The sequence below is a fragment of the Rhyacophila brunnea genome, unplaced genomic scaffold (genome assembly GCF_057557595.1).
Source record: "Rhyacophila brunnea isolate RB1 unplaced genomic scaffold, BYU_Rbru_1.0 scaffold_17, whole genome shotgun sequence".
Lineage (NCBI taxonomy): Eukaryota > Metazoa > Arthropoda > Insecta > Trichoptera > Rhyacophilidae > Rhyacophila > Rhyacophila brunnea.
In genome coordinates, this window is record NW_028232827.1 from 17,796,710 (window position 1) to 17,815,073 (window position 18,364).

Sequence of the window (18,364 nt, forward strand, 5' to 3'; positions counted from 1 at the left end):
ATTTGTTTTTTGTTATCATTATATACTAATTTTACCTAAACATAGTGTCTAATAATCACACAATATATAAGTCTTTCACTTAGATTACCAATAGATTATAATGAGAATAAGTAACAGTTAGACGTTAAATAATTATATTTTTTTAAATAACTTTATTTATTCGGAAGAGAATTGTATGCACGTTGTTTTTAAAGGAAGCATAAATCCCTAATACGATTTGCAAGAAAGAATCAAGTTAAATACTACGCAATATGCCAAGTTAAAACTAATGCCAGTTCATATATTATTGCCTGTAGTTTTTGTGTGTATTTAAATTAAATTCTGTATTTTTCCCATTCTTTTTAGACATAATATAAATATCAACAATAAAAAGTAATTGGCTGTCTTTAGATAAATAATTATTATACGCAATAAATACTAGATATTCTTCTTTTTCTTACTGGCGCTACAAACTTATGTCAGTCTTAGCCTCCTCAAGGTCTGTCCAAAGACTCCAAAAGTCTTTTAACCCTACTCGACACTATCCTTTCATCTTGTATTCCGGTTTCTAGAATATTAGTTTCTCTATTATGCGTGACTCATCCATCTAAGATGTATCAATTTGATGGACTATCTATATTATATGTAGGCCTGCATACAAATCGTAAAACTTGTAATTGTATCTTTGTCTCCACTCCAATTGTGTGTCATTGATGAGTGCAAAATACTACGCAGCATGTTCTACTTAAATGAGCCCAACACTTTATCTAACTTATTTCTAGATTACTGGGCTTGTTTTGTATAATATCCATTAGAAGTGTCGGTACAATGCCTTGAAACTTAGAATCATTGTTAAACCGAAGCAACATTTTTGTTGTTAGAAGGAAACTATGCCAAAAAGATAAATCAAATAAGTTAATTTTTTAATGTGTAGTAGAAAATCAGTTGAATTAAAAATGTTTCATAACACGATTCAAAATCATTAATATGAATGTTTATGACGTCAACGAATCGAAATATTAATATTTGTATCATGAACCCGTATGAGACTTTTCAGTTAAATGTTTCGTGAAGTTGCTGACGTGCCTGTCATGGCTTTTAAAGTTTCTCTAGTGGCACCGCTGATATTACTTCTAGATAAGTATTCATCTTTTTGTTTGGGAAAATTCATGATTTAGATTATTTCACAAACAATAATTTTCCTTTTCAATGCGTTTCATGAAAACATTTTTGCTCTGACCTACAAAATGACTGTGTATCATAATATATATTGAGAAAACTAGATTATGGATCCATGGTAGCAATTTAATCAATATATTATTATGGTTATGTGAAGGAATGGAAATTTAGATATTAACATTACTTATATTAAATAATTATTCAATAGATTATAATATTATCATGAAAATTAATACAAAACGCAAAATATCAATTAAAAACTTAAATGATTTTTTTAGGCGAGTAGACAAATGGATAAATGCCGTCATACAGGGGCACTAAACGCCCACAGAAACGCCCTTAACATGCTGGATAGATGAACTTATAAAGTGAGATGGATATTTATTATACGTGGCAGCGAAGAACTACGGACTGAAAATAGTGAAGAGATCTAAGGAAAGGTTTTATCCAGCAGTAGATAGACCTCAGCTGATGATGTTAATATTATAATGTTGAGTTAAAATACAAACAAAACAGAGTCTTGCTTGTTTAAAATATGACTAAATTAATACACGAAGGAACGGTTGAAAAATAATTGTATGTTAGATTTAATGGAAATTACTTCGGTATTAAAGATATAAACAAAGAAATAATTAATTTCAATCAATAAATTGCTACTTTTTCCTAATAAATTTAATATTCAATTGTTCGGTGAATATCGAAGTTTATTAGCGTTTGATAAATATAACGAATCCTTATTAATTATTTTTATTAATATTGGTATCAATAAACCGTAGCATTAAATAAAAAAAATATAATCTGTTATTTAACTAAAAAAATATCAATTTAATTATATGGATTAAGTGCTTGACGCATATTTTGTATTATTTTACTAGGTACTCTATATTATATCATATTTTTTTGATATCAATTAATTAACAGCTTACAATATTTTTTTTGCAAATATTAATAATAATATTTGAAAATATAAGCCTTCGTTAACTAAACACAATTTCACAGTTGTTTGCTCAAAAATTTTCCCGAGTACAAATCGATTCATAATAATCTTATTATTAAGAATATTTCTTTTAATTACCCACACGTTATATTATAGAGAACGGCTAGTTGTATTTTAATATATATTTAGTAAATTAATCGCTGGAAACATTCTATTTAATAAAAGCGATATCTTATATAAGACAAGTAATTAATTTCAGATATATTTCAATATACAGTACATACTAAATAATATAACAATACAATTAATATTTTTCCGATAGGAAATTAATTACGTTTTTCTGTGCAATACTGAATCAAGGTAATATAAATTTAGGTTAATCAATTACATTATATTTTTAACTTGGTTTATCTATCTGTTCTATCTATCTATCTGTATACGCACCCATCTTTGTTGCGCAATCCCTCTCGATCAGTTGGTATGGGTAGGTACAAAATTACCATTTGACTGAAAGATATAGGATTACTACATACTCATGATATTAAAGTTATTTGTATTAATACGCTTGGTGGCGTATCTAGAACGTTAGTATTTTTGTTATTAATCGTTATATGAAATAATATTATATGTCAAATTGGCAGCAATTCATTTGTAAATAATTGCAATTGTAGCCAGATTTGACGTTCTAGATTATTTATATTTATGTGAGGTATTTTTTATCTGTAAAGTCTTGGGTAATAAAATATTAGATCACAGATGTGTCAAACTTTGTATACATTAATTTGCAACCAAAAATTACCTAGCGTCTAGTACACAATTTAGTACATATTTTTTAGCAACTTCATTTTTATCTATATAGAAGAAGATATTAATATCTTTTGGTCAACTATTAAAAGAACACTTAAATGACAAAACAATTATTACATGCCTATGATTATTACATATTTTGAGTATGACCAACATTTTACACATTGTGTGGTATTGTTAGTCTAGACTATTTATCACAAATTGATAACCTTGAAGGGTAAAACAGGTTTTGATATTTTTTAAATGTGAAAAAATTATTAATAAAAAAAATATTTAATAATAACATTATATTGTATATTAAAAAATATATAGGTACTAATTAAAATAACTAACTAAATAAAAAAAATAATCAACAGGTGGTAGATTAGTTTTAAGTACGTTAAATCGTCCAAATAAATACAAACGTAACGCTGTTGAAATCAAAGAATTTGGACTATAAATTAATACACGTTATTACTAGGAATTGCAATACCAATATTACAAAACCGGTGTTCAATTATTTATCGATTATCGTAATACCGGTTTCAAAAATCCAAAATGCCGTTATTTTCGGTATTTAGAAAGGATACACATTTGTGTTTTTCGAAAATGTATTTAATGTTATTTTTTCATTACTTACTACTATAATAATATTTAATTTATTGTATAAGAATAATGCAAAATGCAAATATATTGCCTGAAACAAACAAAAGTTAAATAACAATAAAACAGATCCCTCAAATATACTTATAGAATTTTTGCGACGACTTAACATATTTCGAAAAAGTTATTTCTAATTATTCTATAACTATTGATCCAACGTTGATAGTACATCCAACAAAATTGAATTTGAGAGAGATTTTCCTGTAACCGAACTTAAATATTATGATCTATAATTATATATTTTTTATAAAGGTCAACATAATATTAATGTAGGCAGATACTTTAGGTTGCCAAAAAAATATTTTAATAGATTTTATTAACTACTAGCTGAAGTACCCGGCTTCGCACGGGGTCGCTTCGTGGTTATATTTATCTTAGATATTTGAAAAATAATAAGAGGTAATTATTTCTTTAATATTAAAATATCTGTGTAATACAATATGGCGATATGAAAATAATTATAATAGGAGTAAAGGTCAAACATAAGAACACTAAATTAATATCGAATCCAAAATATGAAAACGTTATTAATGTTATAAATATGTAGTAAAAAAAAAATCAAAATTGGATGGAACAAACAAACAACAAACTTTGTATGTTATATAATAATAATTTAGAAACCGCACACAACTGACAAAAGTTTCATCGCAATCGGATGAATGGTATAGGAACGCATACGAATAGTATAAGAAGATGATTTTATAATTCAGTTAAACCTTCGTGGGCATGCGCATGACTACTCACCAAAGTTTCATTGCAATCGGATTAATGGTATAGGAACGCATACGAATAGAAGAAGAAGAAGATGGTTGTACTAATTCAAAAACCTTCGCGGGCTTGCGCACAACAACTGGTCAAAATTTCATCACAATCGGATGAATGGCATAAGAACGCATACAAATAGAAGAAGAAAAAGATGATTGTAGTAATTCAGAAACCTTTGCGGGCAAGGGCACAACAACTCACCAAAGTTTCATTGCAATCGGATGAATGGTATAGGAACGCATACAAATAGAAGAAGAAGAAGATGGTTGTACTAATTCAGAACTCTTCGTGGGCGTGCTCACAACAACTGGTCAAAATTTCATCGCAATCGGATGAATGGTATAAGAACGCATACAAATAGAAGAAGATAGAATAGAAGAAAAAGAAAATAGTTGTAACAATTCAGAGACCTTTGCGGCGTGAGCACAACAGTTGATCAAAATTTCATTGCAATCGGATGAATGGTATAGGAACGCATACGAATAGAAGATAGAATAGAAGAAGAAGATGGTTGTACCAATTCAGAAACCTTCGTGGGTGTTGGCACAATTACTGACGAAAAATTTGATGCAATCGGATGAATGGAATAGAAACGCATACGAATAGAAGAATATAGAATAGAAGAAGAAGAAGAAGAAGAAGATAGTTGTACTAATTCAAAAACCATTGCAGGTGTTACCACAACAACTGACGAAGGTTTCATCGCAATCGGATAAATGGTATAGGGACCATACGAATAAAAGAAGATAGAATGAAGAAGAAGAAGATGGTTGTACTAATTCAGAAACCTTTGCGGGTGTAGGCACAATTACTAACGAAAATTTTATTGCAATCGGATGAATAGAATAGGAACGCATACGAATAGAAGAATATAGAATAGAAGAAGAAGAAGATGGTTGTACTAATTAAAAAACCATTGCGGGTGTTACCACAATAACTGATGAAGGTTTCATTGCAATCGGATGAATGGTATAGGGACCATACGAATAAAAGAAGATAGAATGAAGAAGAAGAAGAAGAAGATAGTTGTACTAATTCAGAAACCTTTGCGGGTGTTGGCACAATTACTGACGAAAATTTTATTGCAATCGGATGAATGGAATAGGAACGCATACGAATAGAAGAATATAGAATAGAAGAAGAAGAAGAAGAAGAAGAAGAAGAAGAAGAAGAAGAAGAAGAAGAAGAAGAAGATGGTTGTACTAATTCAAAAACCATTGCGGGTGTTACCACAACAACTGATGAAGGTTTCATCGCAATCGGATAAATGGTATAGGGACCATACGAATAAAAGAAGATAGAATGAAGAAGAAGAAGAAGAAGATGATGATTTTTCTAATTTAGAAACCTTCATGGGTGTGCATACAACCACTTGCCAAAATTTCATTGCAATCGGATGAATGGTATAGGAACCATACGAATAAAAGAAGATAGAATGAAGAAGAAGAAGAAGATGATGATTTTTCTAATTCAGAAACCTTTATGGGTGTGCATACAACCACTTACCAAAATTGTATTGCAATCGGATGAATGGTATAGGAACCATACGAATAAAAGAAAATATAATGAAGAAGAAGAAGAAGATGATGATTTTTCTAATTCAGAAACCTTTATGGGTATGCATACAACCACTTACCAAAATTTCATTGCAATCGGATGAATGGTATAGGAACGCATACGGGACAGACACACAGACAGACAGACATACAGACAGACAGACATTCATTTTTATATATTAGTATAGCCTATACTCTTCCCGCAAGTGCAAGCAATAAGTTTACAAAGTTTTATCGCAATCGGATGAACGGTATGGCTGCGCATTAAATACGAACAAACAAACACACAAATATTAATTTTTATATATTAGATATTATTGATAAGTATTTATTTTTTCAATAATTTGTTTTGACGAATACTGGTATTATTAATACCGGTATTTAAGAAGAAATACCGAAATACCGCTATTGATATATTCATTCGGTATTGCAATCCCTATTTATTACTGTTAAGATATTTGAAAGTAGGTATTTAGCAAACGCATGAAGCATGGTTTAGTAAGTTTAGTTGGTAAACTCTTCAAATATTAACATCGCTCGGATTCAATTACGATTTTCTCACCTACATAAAAAGGTTTCCATTTTTTATGTTTATTGTTTTTACTTACTCGAGTGCTGTTATAAAAGTTTTATACACATTTTACAGGTTTTTTCAACTGAGTAATTATGACTAAGTGTAGTATTATTGGGTGCGTATCTACTCATTGTGATGGATTGTCTTTTTATAGAACCGGAAAATCGATAAATATTTGGGGATGATGAGGTGTGTGAAGATAAAAGTCATTGTTGCTCGGATGTTTTGAAAGGAGTAGTTAATTAATTGATACGAGAATAAATAAATACAATAATAAAGATGACAGCGTGAGATCGGTGTGATCAATAGATTGATTATATTTATGAACTGAGAAACTGGACTCGAGTGGAATGACGGTTGACTATGTCGAGTGAAAGACTCGTGACGATAGTAGTGCGTTGCGTGACGGACTCGATGAGTGAGTGAGGATTCATGGATTGTCCTTTTTTACTTATAAAAAGGTTGTCCATGTATTATAAAAGATATTGTGGCAATTAATAAATCATAACCGATCTTACTTATCTAGTTATGATTGAAAAACAAAGAAATTAAACATTAAAAAAACATGAAATAAACATTAAAGTGTGTCACTTATGTAATGATAAATGATATGATTGCTGCAAAAAAATATAATAGCAATTCTGTGAAGTTCTCTGTAAATTAATCTGTAATGCAAAGTCATTTGTAGCTAAATTAATCAGTGGACCTGTGGCATTAAAAAAAATAATACTTTTATGCTCTATTTCTATAGAAGAAGATTTTTTAAATATGTTTGGTTGTAGATAGGTATTAGCTGTTGGCAATTACTAGAAACTACTTACTATCCAGGTGTAAACTAAAATCGTTAGTTTACATCTGGAGATAATCAGGAAATCTATAAGTTTTTTGATGATCCTGACGTTATTAGATTTATCGAAAAAAAATATTCGGAATGGGTTTGTACTGATAGAGTGTTTCATGTTCAAAGAGACTTACAAACGGTAAAAGTGATCGACTGAAGAAAGATAGAGGACTCGACAGAGTGGAATAGTCTGATTGAGATGACCACGGTTCTATCATGGGATATACTACCGTAGAAGAAGAATCAACTTACTCTTAAGATATTCTATAATAAAATGTACATATTACAATAATTATTAATGTTAATATCGCATTTATAAAATTGTATTTATAAGAATAGAAAGTGTGAATAAAATTATAATTAAAATGATAAACATTTGATGAGATAGAAAAAGCTGTTCATCAAAAGACTGTTTAATGAATGTTGAACTTAAATTTAACACCAGTATTTTACAAAGTAATCTTTGTTTACGTTAACATTATAAGGAACGACGAAAATTTATTTGTTAGCGGTGTTTTAATCTGCGAGAAAGTTTTCCCGGTCGTTTACATACAAGCGGAAAACTTAAATCTTGGTTGTTGACGTTTTGTTGTTCTTTGAAATAAAAGTGCGCTTTTGTCATAATAAAAACTACTTTTAAAATTTCTACAGTCGTTTTCTCTTCATAGCACTTAGCATCACTTACGTGGAAAGCTTTCAGAACAAATTAAACTACAAAAACATTATTTAAAGAAGTAGCGTGACATGGGTACGATGTAATGTTTTTATCGTTGGGATTAATCAAAGTGAAACATTTTAATTACTTGATTTCCGTAGGAAAATATTAAATGACCTAACATACATAGGTATTAAAAGTATGTATATATTATATTCTTTGGTATCCAAAATAAATCTACAAAGGTAGGCCTTAAAGACAATATCATAATCATTGTCATAATCCGCCTGCTAAGCTGATAATGCAAAATATATAGGCACATTTATGGTAAAATTTTATAAATATTAAATTACCCGAACATATTAAAAAAAACGGAGTGAGATAATTGATCGGGTAAAGCGACTGCTCGTGATGGCTGTTGTATGATGGCTCGGATTACAAGAGAGTGAATTATTTTTCGACTAAATCCATGTATACAGCCAGCCACTGGTAATATTATGTCCACGCATGTAATAAATTGTCCGTATAAGGCCGTTATCTGAATCATTTGATAATTTTGAGTAATATATACGTATAAGGCTATTGTTTTATTCGCCCATTTTATACTTCCTGATATGGCATAATAGGAATCACTAAATAAAAATAAAATCTGCCACCTTTCGAAAGTGCTCAACATCTCAACGCTACTCGCATGAGGAATCAAATGAAATAAATTGGTAAAATGTAATTTTTTTTTTGTGAAAATGACAAAAACCAAAACAAAGTGAGAAAATTTTTGATTTTATGTTATATTGGATCTATAATATACCGATGAAGGTTCTCACTCTGGAAAATTGTATTGTAAATACTAAAAGCTTCACTTTACGGCAATTTATTCATGAGTACGTCTATTATAATATTATGGTGATAATTTATAAATATTATTACCTTGCTGTAATATGCTCATACAAACAACAATAATATTATCATATATATATATTACGCCGAATGTGCAAAATTGACTTTTACATGAAATGGGCTAAATTTTGCCTAAATCATGAAAAATGCAAGCCCGTTGCCTTATTCATGAATTAGACAAAATATCTGGTGAGTGCATGAATTCCGCAGTAATTTTTCTGCCTTGTTCATGCATTGGACAAATTAAATAGTAGCGCTACGGTGGTATTTTTTGCAACTAAACTAAATGTGTGAAATGCTTGTGGATTGGTCAAAATATACGTATATTATCTATGGTCAAAATAGGTGGTCGCGCTCCGGTGGTATTTTTTGCAACTAATCAAACTAACCAAATGAAATGTGTCAGATGTCATTGATTATAATATAAAAATATACCAATCAATAACTAAAATGACGTTTATATCCATTTACTATGCGCAAAAAAACTAGAACTATAATATGATAACGGATGAATTTTATTAAAAGGTATTTTCGCTATTTGATTCGTGCTTGGGTATCGTACATGCAATGGTCGATTGTACGTTTTTGATAGTTTGTTGACACTTGTTAGCTAACCTCAAAATGGACATTCAGTTGAATAATTCAGAATTTCAAAACCTAACCTAACCTAACCTAACCTAACCTAACCTAACCTAACCTAACCTAACCCAACCCAACCTAACCTAATAATATTATATTATGTCCAATTATAACTAATAAAATCATCCGTATTAAATTTACTTTTTCTGCTGTCATGTTGACAGTTTAAGAATTCCATCCCTGGCGACTTCATGTACTCGGCACAAAATTTACCTTATTCATGAATAAGGCAACAGGCTTGACTATTACATGAATTAGCCAAAATTTAGCCCATTTCATGTAATAGTCAATTTCGCACATTTGGCGTAACACACATATATATATATATATATATATATATATATATATATATATATATTATATAGTACGGTATCCTGAAATATAATACGTATTAGTAGAACGAGCGAGTTTTTTTATTCATAAAATAGTTTAATTAAAATCATGGACTCAAACTAGATAAATATGATTGTTGTTTTAATTTAATAAAACGCATTTTTTTTGTAGTACCTACTTATTCCATTTTTAATCAATAAATTAGGACCGGTTTCGTCCACCTCAGAGGGACATTTTCAACTGGACGGACTGGAAGCGGACAAAACCGGTCCTAATTTATTGATTAAAAGTGGAATAAGTACTACAAAAAAATTGCGTTTTATTAAATTAAAACAACAATACAATGCAGTTCAACCATGAATAAACAGTTAACAAAATAAAAGAAATTAAAGATAAATATGACGTTAATTCCGAAGATAGAATAGAGGAAAGTGGAAGCTATTCAACTATCGACTACATATCTTTCTCAATGGTAGAGTCAACAAGTACGTCTATCTTGGACAAAAAATGTCAATTATTGAAAATGGTATGTATTATAAGATTGCACGCAGAACTAAACTGGCATGAAGCATATTCGGGCGCCTTAAGTACCTTTAAAAGTGACCTCCCATTGTGTCTTAAGCGTAAAGTATTCAACCAATATGTGCTACTAGTGCTCACGTTTGCGCGTGTAACATAGATTTTTAATGTAAGAGAAACCAAAAAAAAATAGTGGTTGCTGCATAATGCAAATTAACGTAACTGCAAAAATGCATAAAGCAGGATAAGGAAGCACGCGGTGTGACAGATGTCACAAATTAGTTGAAATGACAATAAACTAGATATATCGCTCGGCGAGTGGACAACTATTAGACAAAAGCCGTCATATGGTGGTATCTAAGGGTCACTAAATGACCACAGGAATACCCAAAACTCGCTCGATAGAAAAACTCGTAAAGTTTTGTAGATGTACGTGGTAGGAAAGAACTGGGGACCAAGAAAAGTGGATATAGATAAAGGAGACCTCCTTCCAGCAGTGGATCAGCCCCGGTTAATGATGATCTATTGCCTATAATTTAAGAGCAGACTACGCGGTAGGTACGCTAAAATATTGTTGTTCCTTACAGTATACTAAGAGGCGTATGTATGAAATGTTAAACGTCACTGAAAGTAAACAGTGGTTAAAAGGCTTATTAAGAAAATTTTATTAATAAGCTCTTTGACCGCTATAAAAAATGTAAATAATGTGATGTCACTGCGTAATTGAAAATGGGTGCCTCTTGTCAATGTGACAGTAGTATCTGCAATAGTGAATTATTATACCCCATTTACACGTGCATGGATTTACTGCTGACAGCACGTATTACCGCGGCCATAACAAGAAAAATGCACGTCTAAACATGTATAATCTTGCGAATTGCAAGATTGCATGTATGAATCAAAATAGTTCAGAAGTTTCTGAATTTTCACGCCACAGTTGGGATTTGTTCGATATCTGCGATAGTGCCGAACCTGCCGGTAAAAAACGTTTTTTAGGTAACTTAACCGATTTTGACGACTGTCATAATAGTACCATAACATGACAACACCGCGTCTCGCTTACTGTGGAAGAATGAGATTGGCGAGACAGTCAGCACATTTACCTGTAAACAGTTATTATCACGATAGTTTAAAATGCACACTATTAGTGCAAGTAAATCCATGCACGTGTATCATCATCATCATCATCATCATCATCAGGGGCGCAACAACCCGGTGTGGGTCTTGGCCTCCTCCAAGAGCTCCCTCCACCTGTACCTATCCAGTGTGGCCGCTTTCCAATTTGATACCCCCAGAATACGGCAGTCACTGGCAGCTCCATCCAACCAGCGAATCTTTGGCCTGCCTCTTCTTCTAAGCCCTATTGGATTGCTGGACATCACTCTCTTTGCCGGTTCATTGTCATTAATACGGTGCACATGACCTAGCCATCGCAGTCTCCCAATCTTATTTGATTGAACTACGCTGCAATCTTCGTACAGCCCGTAGAGCTCAGCATTATATCTTCTCCTCCAATTGGTGCCATCCCTGATCGGTCCTATATATACGGCGGAGAATTTTTCTTTCAAAAATGTTCAGGGCTCGTTCATGCCAATGTCCAGGTTTCCAATGCGTAGGCGAGCACTGGCTTTACAAGTGTCTTGTAAAGAGTAATTTTAATTCGGCGAGATAGTATACGGCCATGCACGTGTATATGCGCTATTAAATAATACAACTTTCAATTATTATTAGATTTTTGTACTATCATATTACGCCTATATGTGACAAAGTTTTAATTGTCTTGTTGTGTATATCGAATAAACGATATTTTATTAAAATTTAAATATTAATCTGTAAGTTATACAAGATACATTTCGAGAAAAAATCTACACTTATTATTTTGCCATTACTTTATGTGATCTTTCGATTAAAGAAATAAAAATAAAATATTTATTGTATAGTGTGTTTAATTTTATAAGATTGAATTTTCGATGTTTCTATATTAGAATTATTAATTTTATATTTGAAGGAACCAACCGTGATTTTATTAAATCACTCTGAAGAATTTTACCTAACAAATAATCGTGAATAAAACAGTCAATAAGACGCACAGAATAGATGCTTAGAGAAAATTATGTAGTCATTTATTTTTATCTATACATTGGGTAACGATTACTTCTGTAATGATCGGCCATTTGTATTGAATTAAGTCTTGCAATTGGGCAAAATTGAAAATACCTTTCCTTGAAAGGAATGCTTAGTAGAAAAACATTTTATTTAGTATTGATCGAATCCAGTTATAAAATTACGAAAGTTTTTAAAAGAGGTATTTAAAACAAATACGAACCATCAAATCTATCTACGCCTTAAAGTATCAAACTCTTTATCTGAACTTTGCAAACTTCCAGTTTCTTTCTTTTATAACATAACAAATCTACCTGATGCTGGCAATTACTTACAAAACCGTGTCTGTCCTTTACTACATTATGGAAAAAATTGACTTTTATTGCAGTCTAATCTCGGATGTTCCTCAGTTAAAATTTTGCCTTCTATAACGTACTTTGCGCCGCCCTTTATTTTTTCAAATTATATACGACGTCACGTTTGTCTCACAAACTATGCTCGAGGCAAGTCGCCATGCGTGGTGTCACTTCTACTTTTTTCAGGCCATCAAAGATCGGCTACAATTAGGGAAATCTTTTTTTTATCATCTGAAATTTCACACGTATCTATTACGGGTTCCTAATTTGTTTACTGTTCGTTTTCCTTATATAGCGAATGTGGGAATGCTGTACTTTTAACCTCTCGAAATTTGCCTGAGGTATTGTAGGTTTGTGACTATGATACTTTGTGGAACTTTTTGCATTCATTTGAGGACAACATGTATTACCAAATAAGTCTACGGAAGAATACGCTTATAAGCCACATCTCTCAAGTCAACTATCTGTGATATAATAAAGTTTAATATTTCTCTACAAATATTAATTCATATTTCATACTATTTCTTTGCAAACCTGCTGTATTACGGATAATAGCTATCTATAGAATACGCAATATTATTTGATGCACATGTTTTCAAACGGTTTATAGAATTTTCTCTTTTTGGTCCATTTTTCGACGCCATAAGCAACTGATACTAGATGTCCCATTTGTATCGACATTCATTGTCTCGGTATAACATTAACATTATTGTTTCAAACTAGTGACGATATTTTATTGACTGTTCATTTCTTCGCTGCAAAACTTTATTTTATTATTTAGGTTTATAATATGACCTGTTATTAAACTGAAAATATTAACGATGTTTGAAGTTGCCGCATATAGCAATTACATCACATATAACGATGGCCATAGGCTTAAATTTCTATTGTTATAATATGTTTAATCACCTAAATGGTATATCCACGATGGCCGAGCGGCTTACACGTCAGTTTATACTGGTTCGAATCCTGGGTCTAGCAAATACACATATTGTTTTTCAGTTTGTGTTTGGAGTCAGAGTATGGACCTAATAGGTTGAGCAAGTGGCTAACACAGGGCTAACATGAATTTCTCGTAAAAACAAAAATCTATTAACTCTTTAGTGCCAGACCCAATTGCTCACGTTAGTGTCACTTGTGTCCATATGGACACGCAATTATCGTAGTACAGGTTACTTTGCCTAATTGTTATTTTAAAATAACAATTTGGTTTATAAACGTTAGTCAGTTGAAATAAGTACACTGCTTCAATTGTTCGTCATTTGAATGATCTAGCTGACATAATAAATTAATATCAAGTGTCAAAGTGGCCATTCATTTTATAATCACAAAAAGATGGACTTATGTTAAAGGTAACCATGGTTTTCTGATTATATTGTTTCAACGAATAATATTTCTGTCATTGAATGCATTATAAACGTGTGCAGTTTCATTATATGTAATTAGAAATGGAATTATTTCTGTTTATGTGGTGTTTTTGCATAATCAATTAATGCGTGTCCATATGGACACGCGTGCCACTTAACACTACCAATTTAAATTATGATTTGTTATCACTATATTTCTTATAAAATATATTATTCTCATTTTGTCAAATTATTTAGTTTCTGGGATATGTCCAAGATTGAAGAAAGAGAAATGCTGGTAAACAATGCATTGGATGCACTTTATGAAGTGAGTGATGATGATAATGTCGACGAATATAATATTATTATTTATCTCACCACCGACCAAATCCTGTGGTTTTAACAGATGAGGATGGTGGTGAAGCAATCGATAATTTAAATCATAGACGATTAAAAGCACATACACAAGTGAAATCTAGGAATGCAAGAACATAGATAGACCAAAATGATATTTTATACTGCAACTGGAGATTCCACACGCAATTACACCCAGCTGAACAAAATATCAATTTTACGGGGAAAATGTGGAAAATAAGAATGCTGATGGATCTTGATAGGATGGATATTCAAAACTATGTACATAAAAATCAATGGGTCTAGCAGATATACGATTTAATGGGTTAAATTATTTTATTCAAAAAAATAGAAAAAATCGACGTTGTGACCGATTTTTTTAAAGAAAAAGAAACATCGGAAATCGGAACGCAGTGAAAAAAATGCAATATTAGCTTGTGTGTAATGTGTATTGAAAACTATCATACTTTATAATAATTCTACTAATAAACCATAGAATCAAAAAAAAAATGATAACATAAGTGTCACGCGTTTCCATATGGACACGGCTATTATCTCAAAACTTAAAAATGATATGAAAATTTTATTTTCACTATTAATTCTCTGTTACATAAACATATACATAAAAAATGTAAATAAACAATTTTTAAAACAAATAAAAATTCATGTCACACCATCAACAAAATTGATGTGTCCATGTGGACACCTGTGCTACTGATGAGTTATTAATATACACCTCTACCCTGTGGAGGCCTACCCTGCAGACATGGTCTAATAAATAATAATAAATAGTATTTATCGACTTTTACATATGAAAAAAAAAATCGTTTCGAATTCGCTTGCATTGCATATTGTTATTTGACTAACTAACCCGCTAAAAAATAATTTGTTACCTCAAATATAGAACTTGGTAAAAATAATTCTTGCTGCTGCATTTTTAGGACACTGAATATGACGTTTTAAATAATTTAACCACGCAAATAAGGTTTTTTTCTATGGCATAAATTATGCTTTTTTTGCTTAAAACATAACAAACATTAAATTTAACCTTAAAACTAATAAAATTGTACCAAAAATAGCAATTATAGCTATCTATCAACGTGGCCAGAAACTTGAACCTTTGCAGTTCGCCGTATCACACTTCATCGCAAAATATTGTATTGGAACAAAATGGCCATATATTAATGACCACCCAACCTCTTAGGCTCGTATAGTACTGACGTGTCTAAATTAAACACGGTTTTTGTCGGTTTACACTTTACAGGAAGTCAGCAACAAACACATTTCGAAAATAGCCGATATACTATTTGTTATGTTAGAATAGGTTTTCTGGTATATTGAAACTAATAAAATTTGAGACCATATAGTATACCGTCATCTCTTTCCGATAAAAAGCTCACAGCGAACTGTGCTACGGTCAAATGTTTTATGTACAATTTACATGTAACCATCTATCAAGTATCTATAGATTTAAGAACCTTAATTTGACCCTTGAAATATATACTTTAAACAAAAAATCATGTGACTTATAGCTATCTATGTATTAAGTAGTTTTTTTTATCGTGTACTTATTAGTGAGTAAGTTTAAACACGAGTAAATACTCTTATATGTCTTTTCATGCAAAAAATATGACGGAATACAACATAATACGTATAAAAAACACTTAAAAATACAAGATTTTATGTCAAGAAAGCCATAATATTTTACCTCTTGAGTGAATCAACCCCCAAAGCGACGCTAAGCGCCGCGACGATCATGCAGGCAAGGTAGATTCCTGCAATCAGCTGTATCTTGTGTGGCGCCGGCGGTTGCAGGTTAGGGTTCACCTGAGACAGATAATGGCGTCATTTTTAAACTTACATGTTATATTATAATATATTAAAATATGTATCTGACACCAAGTAAAGATTCAACGCTTAATACAAACATAAAGCTATATTTTTATCATAATAATTTTCAATAGTACCTAGTTAATGGCAAGTTATATAATATAAAATTATATAATATAGTTAACTCATTTAGCGCTGACAACGCGACTGGCGCGTTGCTATTAGATGAGCATTAGATACTATTAGCATAATAAATAAATGTGGTAATTAACTAGTAATTAACTGGCAGTGATGTTTTTAGATAAAATGCCACCCCTAGGCAGCGCCAAAATTCCGCCCTATTTTTATACAGTATTTTTATCATCCTTTCATGAGTACAATATCTAAGTTTCTAAGAAATGTGTTCTATGGATACATTACTAACAAAATATCAGACTGTAATTATTCGCAAATCTACACGTGTCGTTTCTAGTCACCATGGACGTTGAAGGGCAACGGAAGTAAACTAAATATCGCAAACCCGATAAAACCAGTGAGCTGATTTTTTTAATGGAAATGTTTTTTCGTTATTAGGTAGTTATTTCTATATATTCTAAATGATTCTTCTCGATTTGCCGCCCTTCGAGTAACTGCCGCCCCCAAGCGACGCTCAATCTGCCTAACCCCACGGGACGTCACTGTTAACTGGTCAGCAGTAAAGGTATGTCTGAAATCTTATTGGAACCACATTTTGTCGCAATCAAAATACAAATCATCTCATTAATGCCAGAAAAAATCAGAAATCCTGTTTTTGTAGCATTCTCCATTGACCGTAACTGCATTGCCATTTTCGTTTCTTTCGTTTCGTCTCTGGACCATAAACCATATCAAAATTTGTGAATGTAAAGATGTATTAACAATTCTATGTGGGTTTTCATTACTGCAAATGCGACAATTTATTTTGCTTATTTACGAAATTGTTTAATAAAAAATGAGCTCTATCGCTGAAGATGATTTTTAATGAAACAAATCGTCTGTTTCAAGTTGCTCTGAAATCTAAAATACTGAACATAAATTTAATGTAAATTTCGGTGGGAATCAGAAAAAATGGATGTTATAATGTTGAAAAAATCTATACTACTAATTTGAAAATCCTTATTAGAGTTTGTCATAATAGTGGTGTTAAATCAAAATAGCTATGTAGCTATAGCCACAATAATTAGTATATTTTATTGTTATATTTTATATTATACTGTTTATAAAACAGTATTTTATTAAGTAAATGGTAACTAAATTAATTTATAATTTTATTTGAGTAATCACGTTAATGATGTTAACTCTAAATTTGGGGAGAGATTTAAGCTATTTTTTGTGGTAATTGACAATGTTCTTTTTAATCAAACAAAACAGGTCATGGTCATTTTTAAATAATAAAGATTAAGTCACGATCGTCTCTCACATAGACTGAATACAACATTGCGCCAAAACTAGGTTATCCTATTTCGTAGTTGTTAAACACATAATGAATATAAAATTGATTAAAAGTAAATAATTTACGAAACTAGATTGAATTTTTTGAAGTTATACTTCTTTTGGCGCGTTTGGGAAATCAGATCTGAGTGTATTTTTGGCGTGTGACATGTAACACATAATTTATTTTTTCACATTAAATAAAAAACGCACTCGATTGGATTCGAACCACCGATTGTTCGGTTATCAGCCGAACGCACTACCTTTACGCCACAGTATGATATTGCAATCGTGACGATTATACAGTATAATATTATGGTTTAGAATTGTTTCGTTGCCTAGGTAGCGAATTTATTATTATCGGCCATTTGCAATTCCTTACGTAAACAAACGATTAAATGTCAGAGTGACAGTTTGGTACTTTAAAAATAAAACAACGAGAAACCATTATATAATTTAGTAATATAAGTTAAAGTGTATAGAAATAAACCAACGGCGTTCCAATAAGCGGTCTTTTTTCTTGAATGTGTAATTTAACAAGATAATTAAGAGGTAGTCAAAGAATCTAGTTTATCACAAGTTTTGTTTTTGTTTTGTTACGCC

At 31.2% G+C, this 18,364-nt stretch overlaps 1 protein-coding gene across 1 annotated transcript in view; it reads right to left on the minus strand.

Moving 5' to 3' along the window:
* Positions 1 to 18,364, minus strand: part of LOC147073788 (UNC93-like protein) — a 234,143-nt gene that overhangs the window by 108,028 nt on the left and 107,751 nt on the right. The window contains exon 6 of the mRNA XM_085944800.1: positions 16,191 to 16,309. Within this exon, the coding sequence (XP_085800926.1) occupies positions 16,191 to 16,309 (119 nt within the window). The remainder of the gene's footprint in view (positions 1 to 16,190; positions 16,310 to 18,364) is intronic.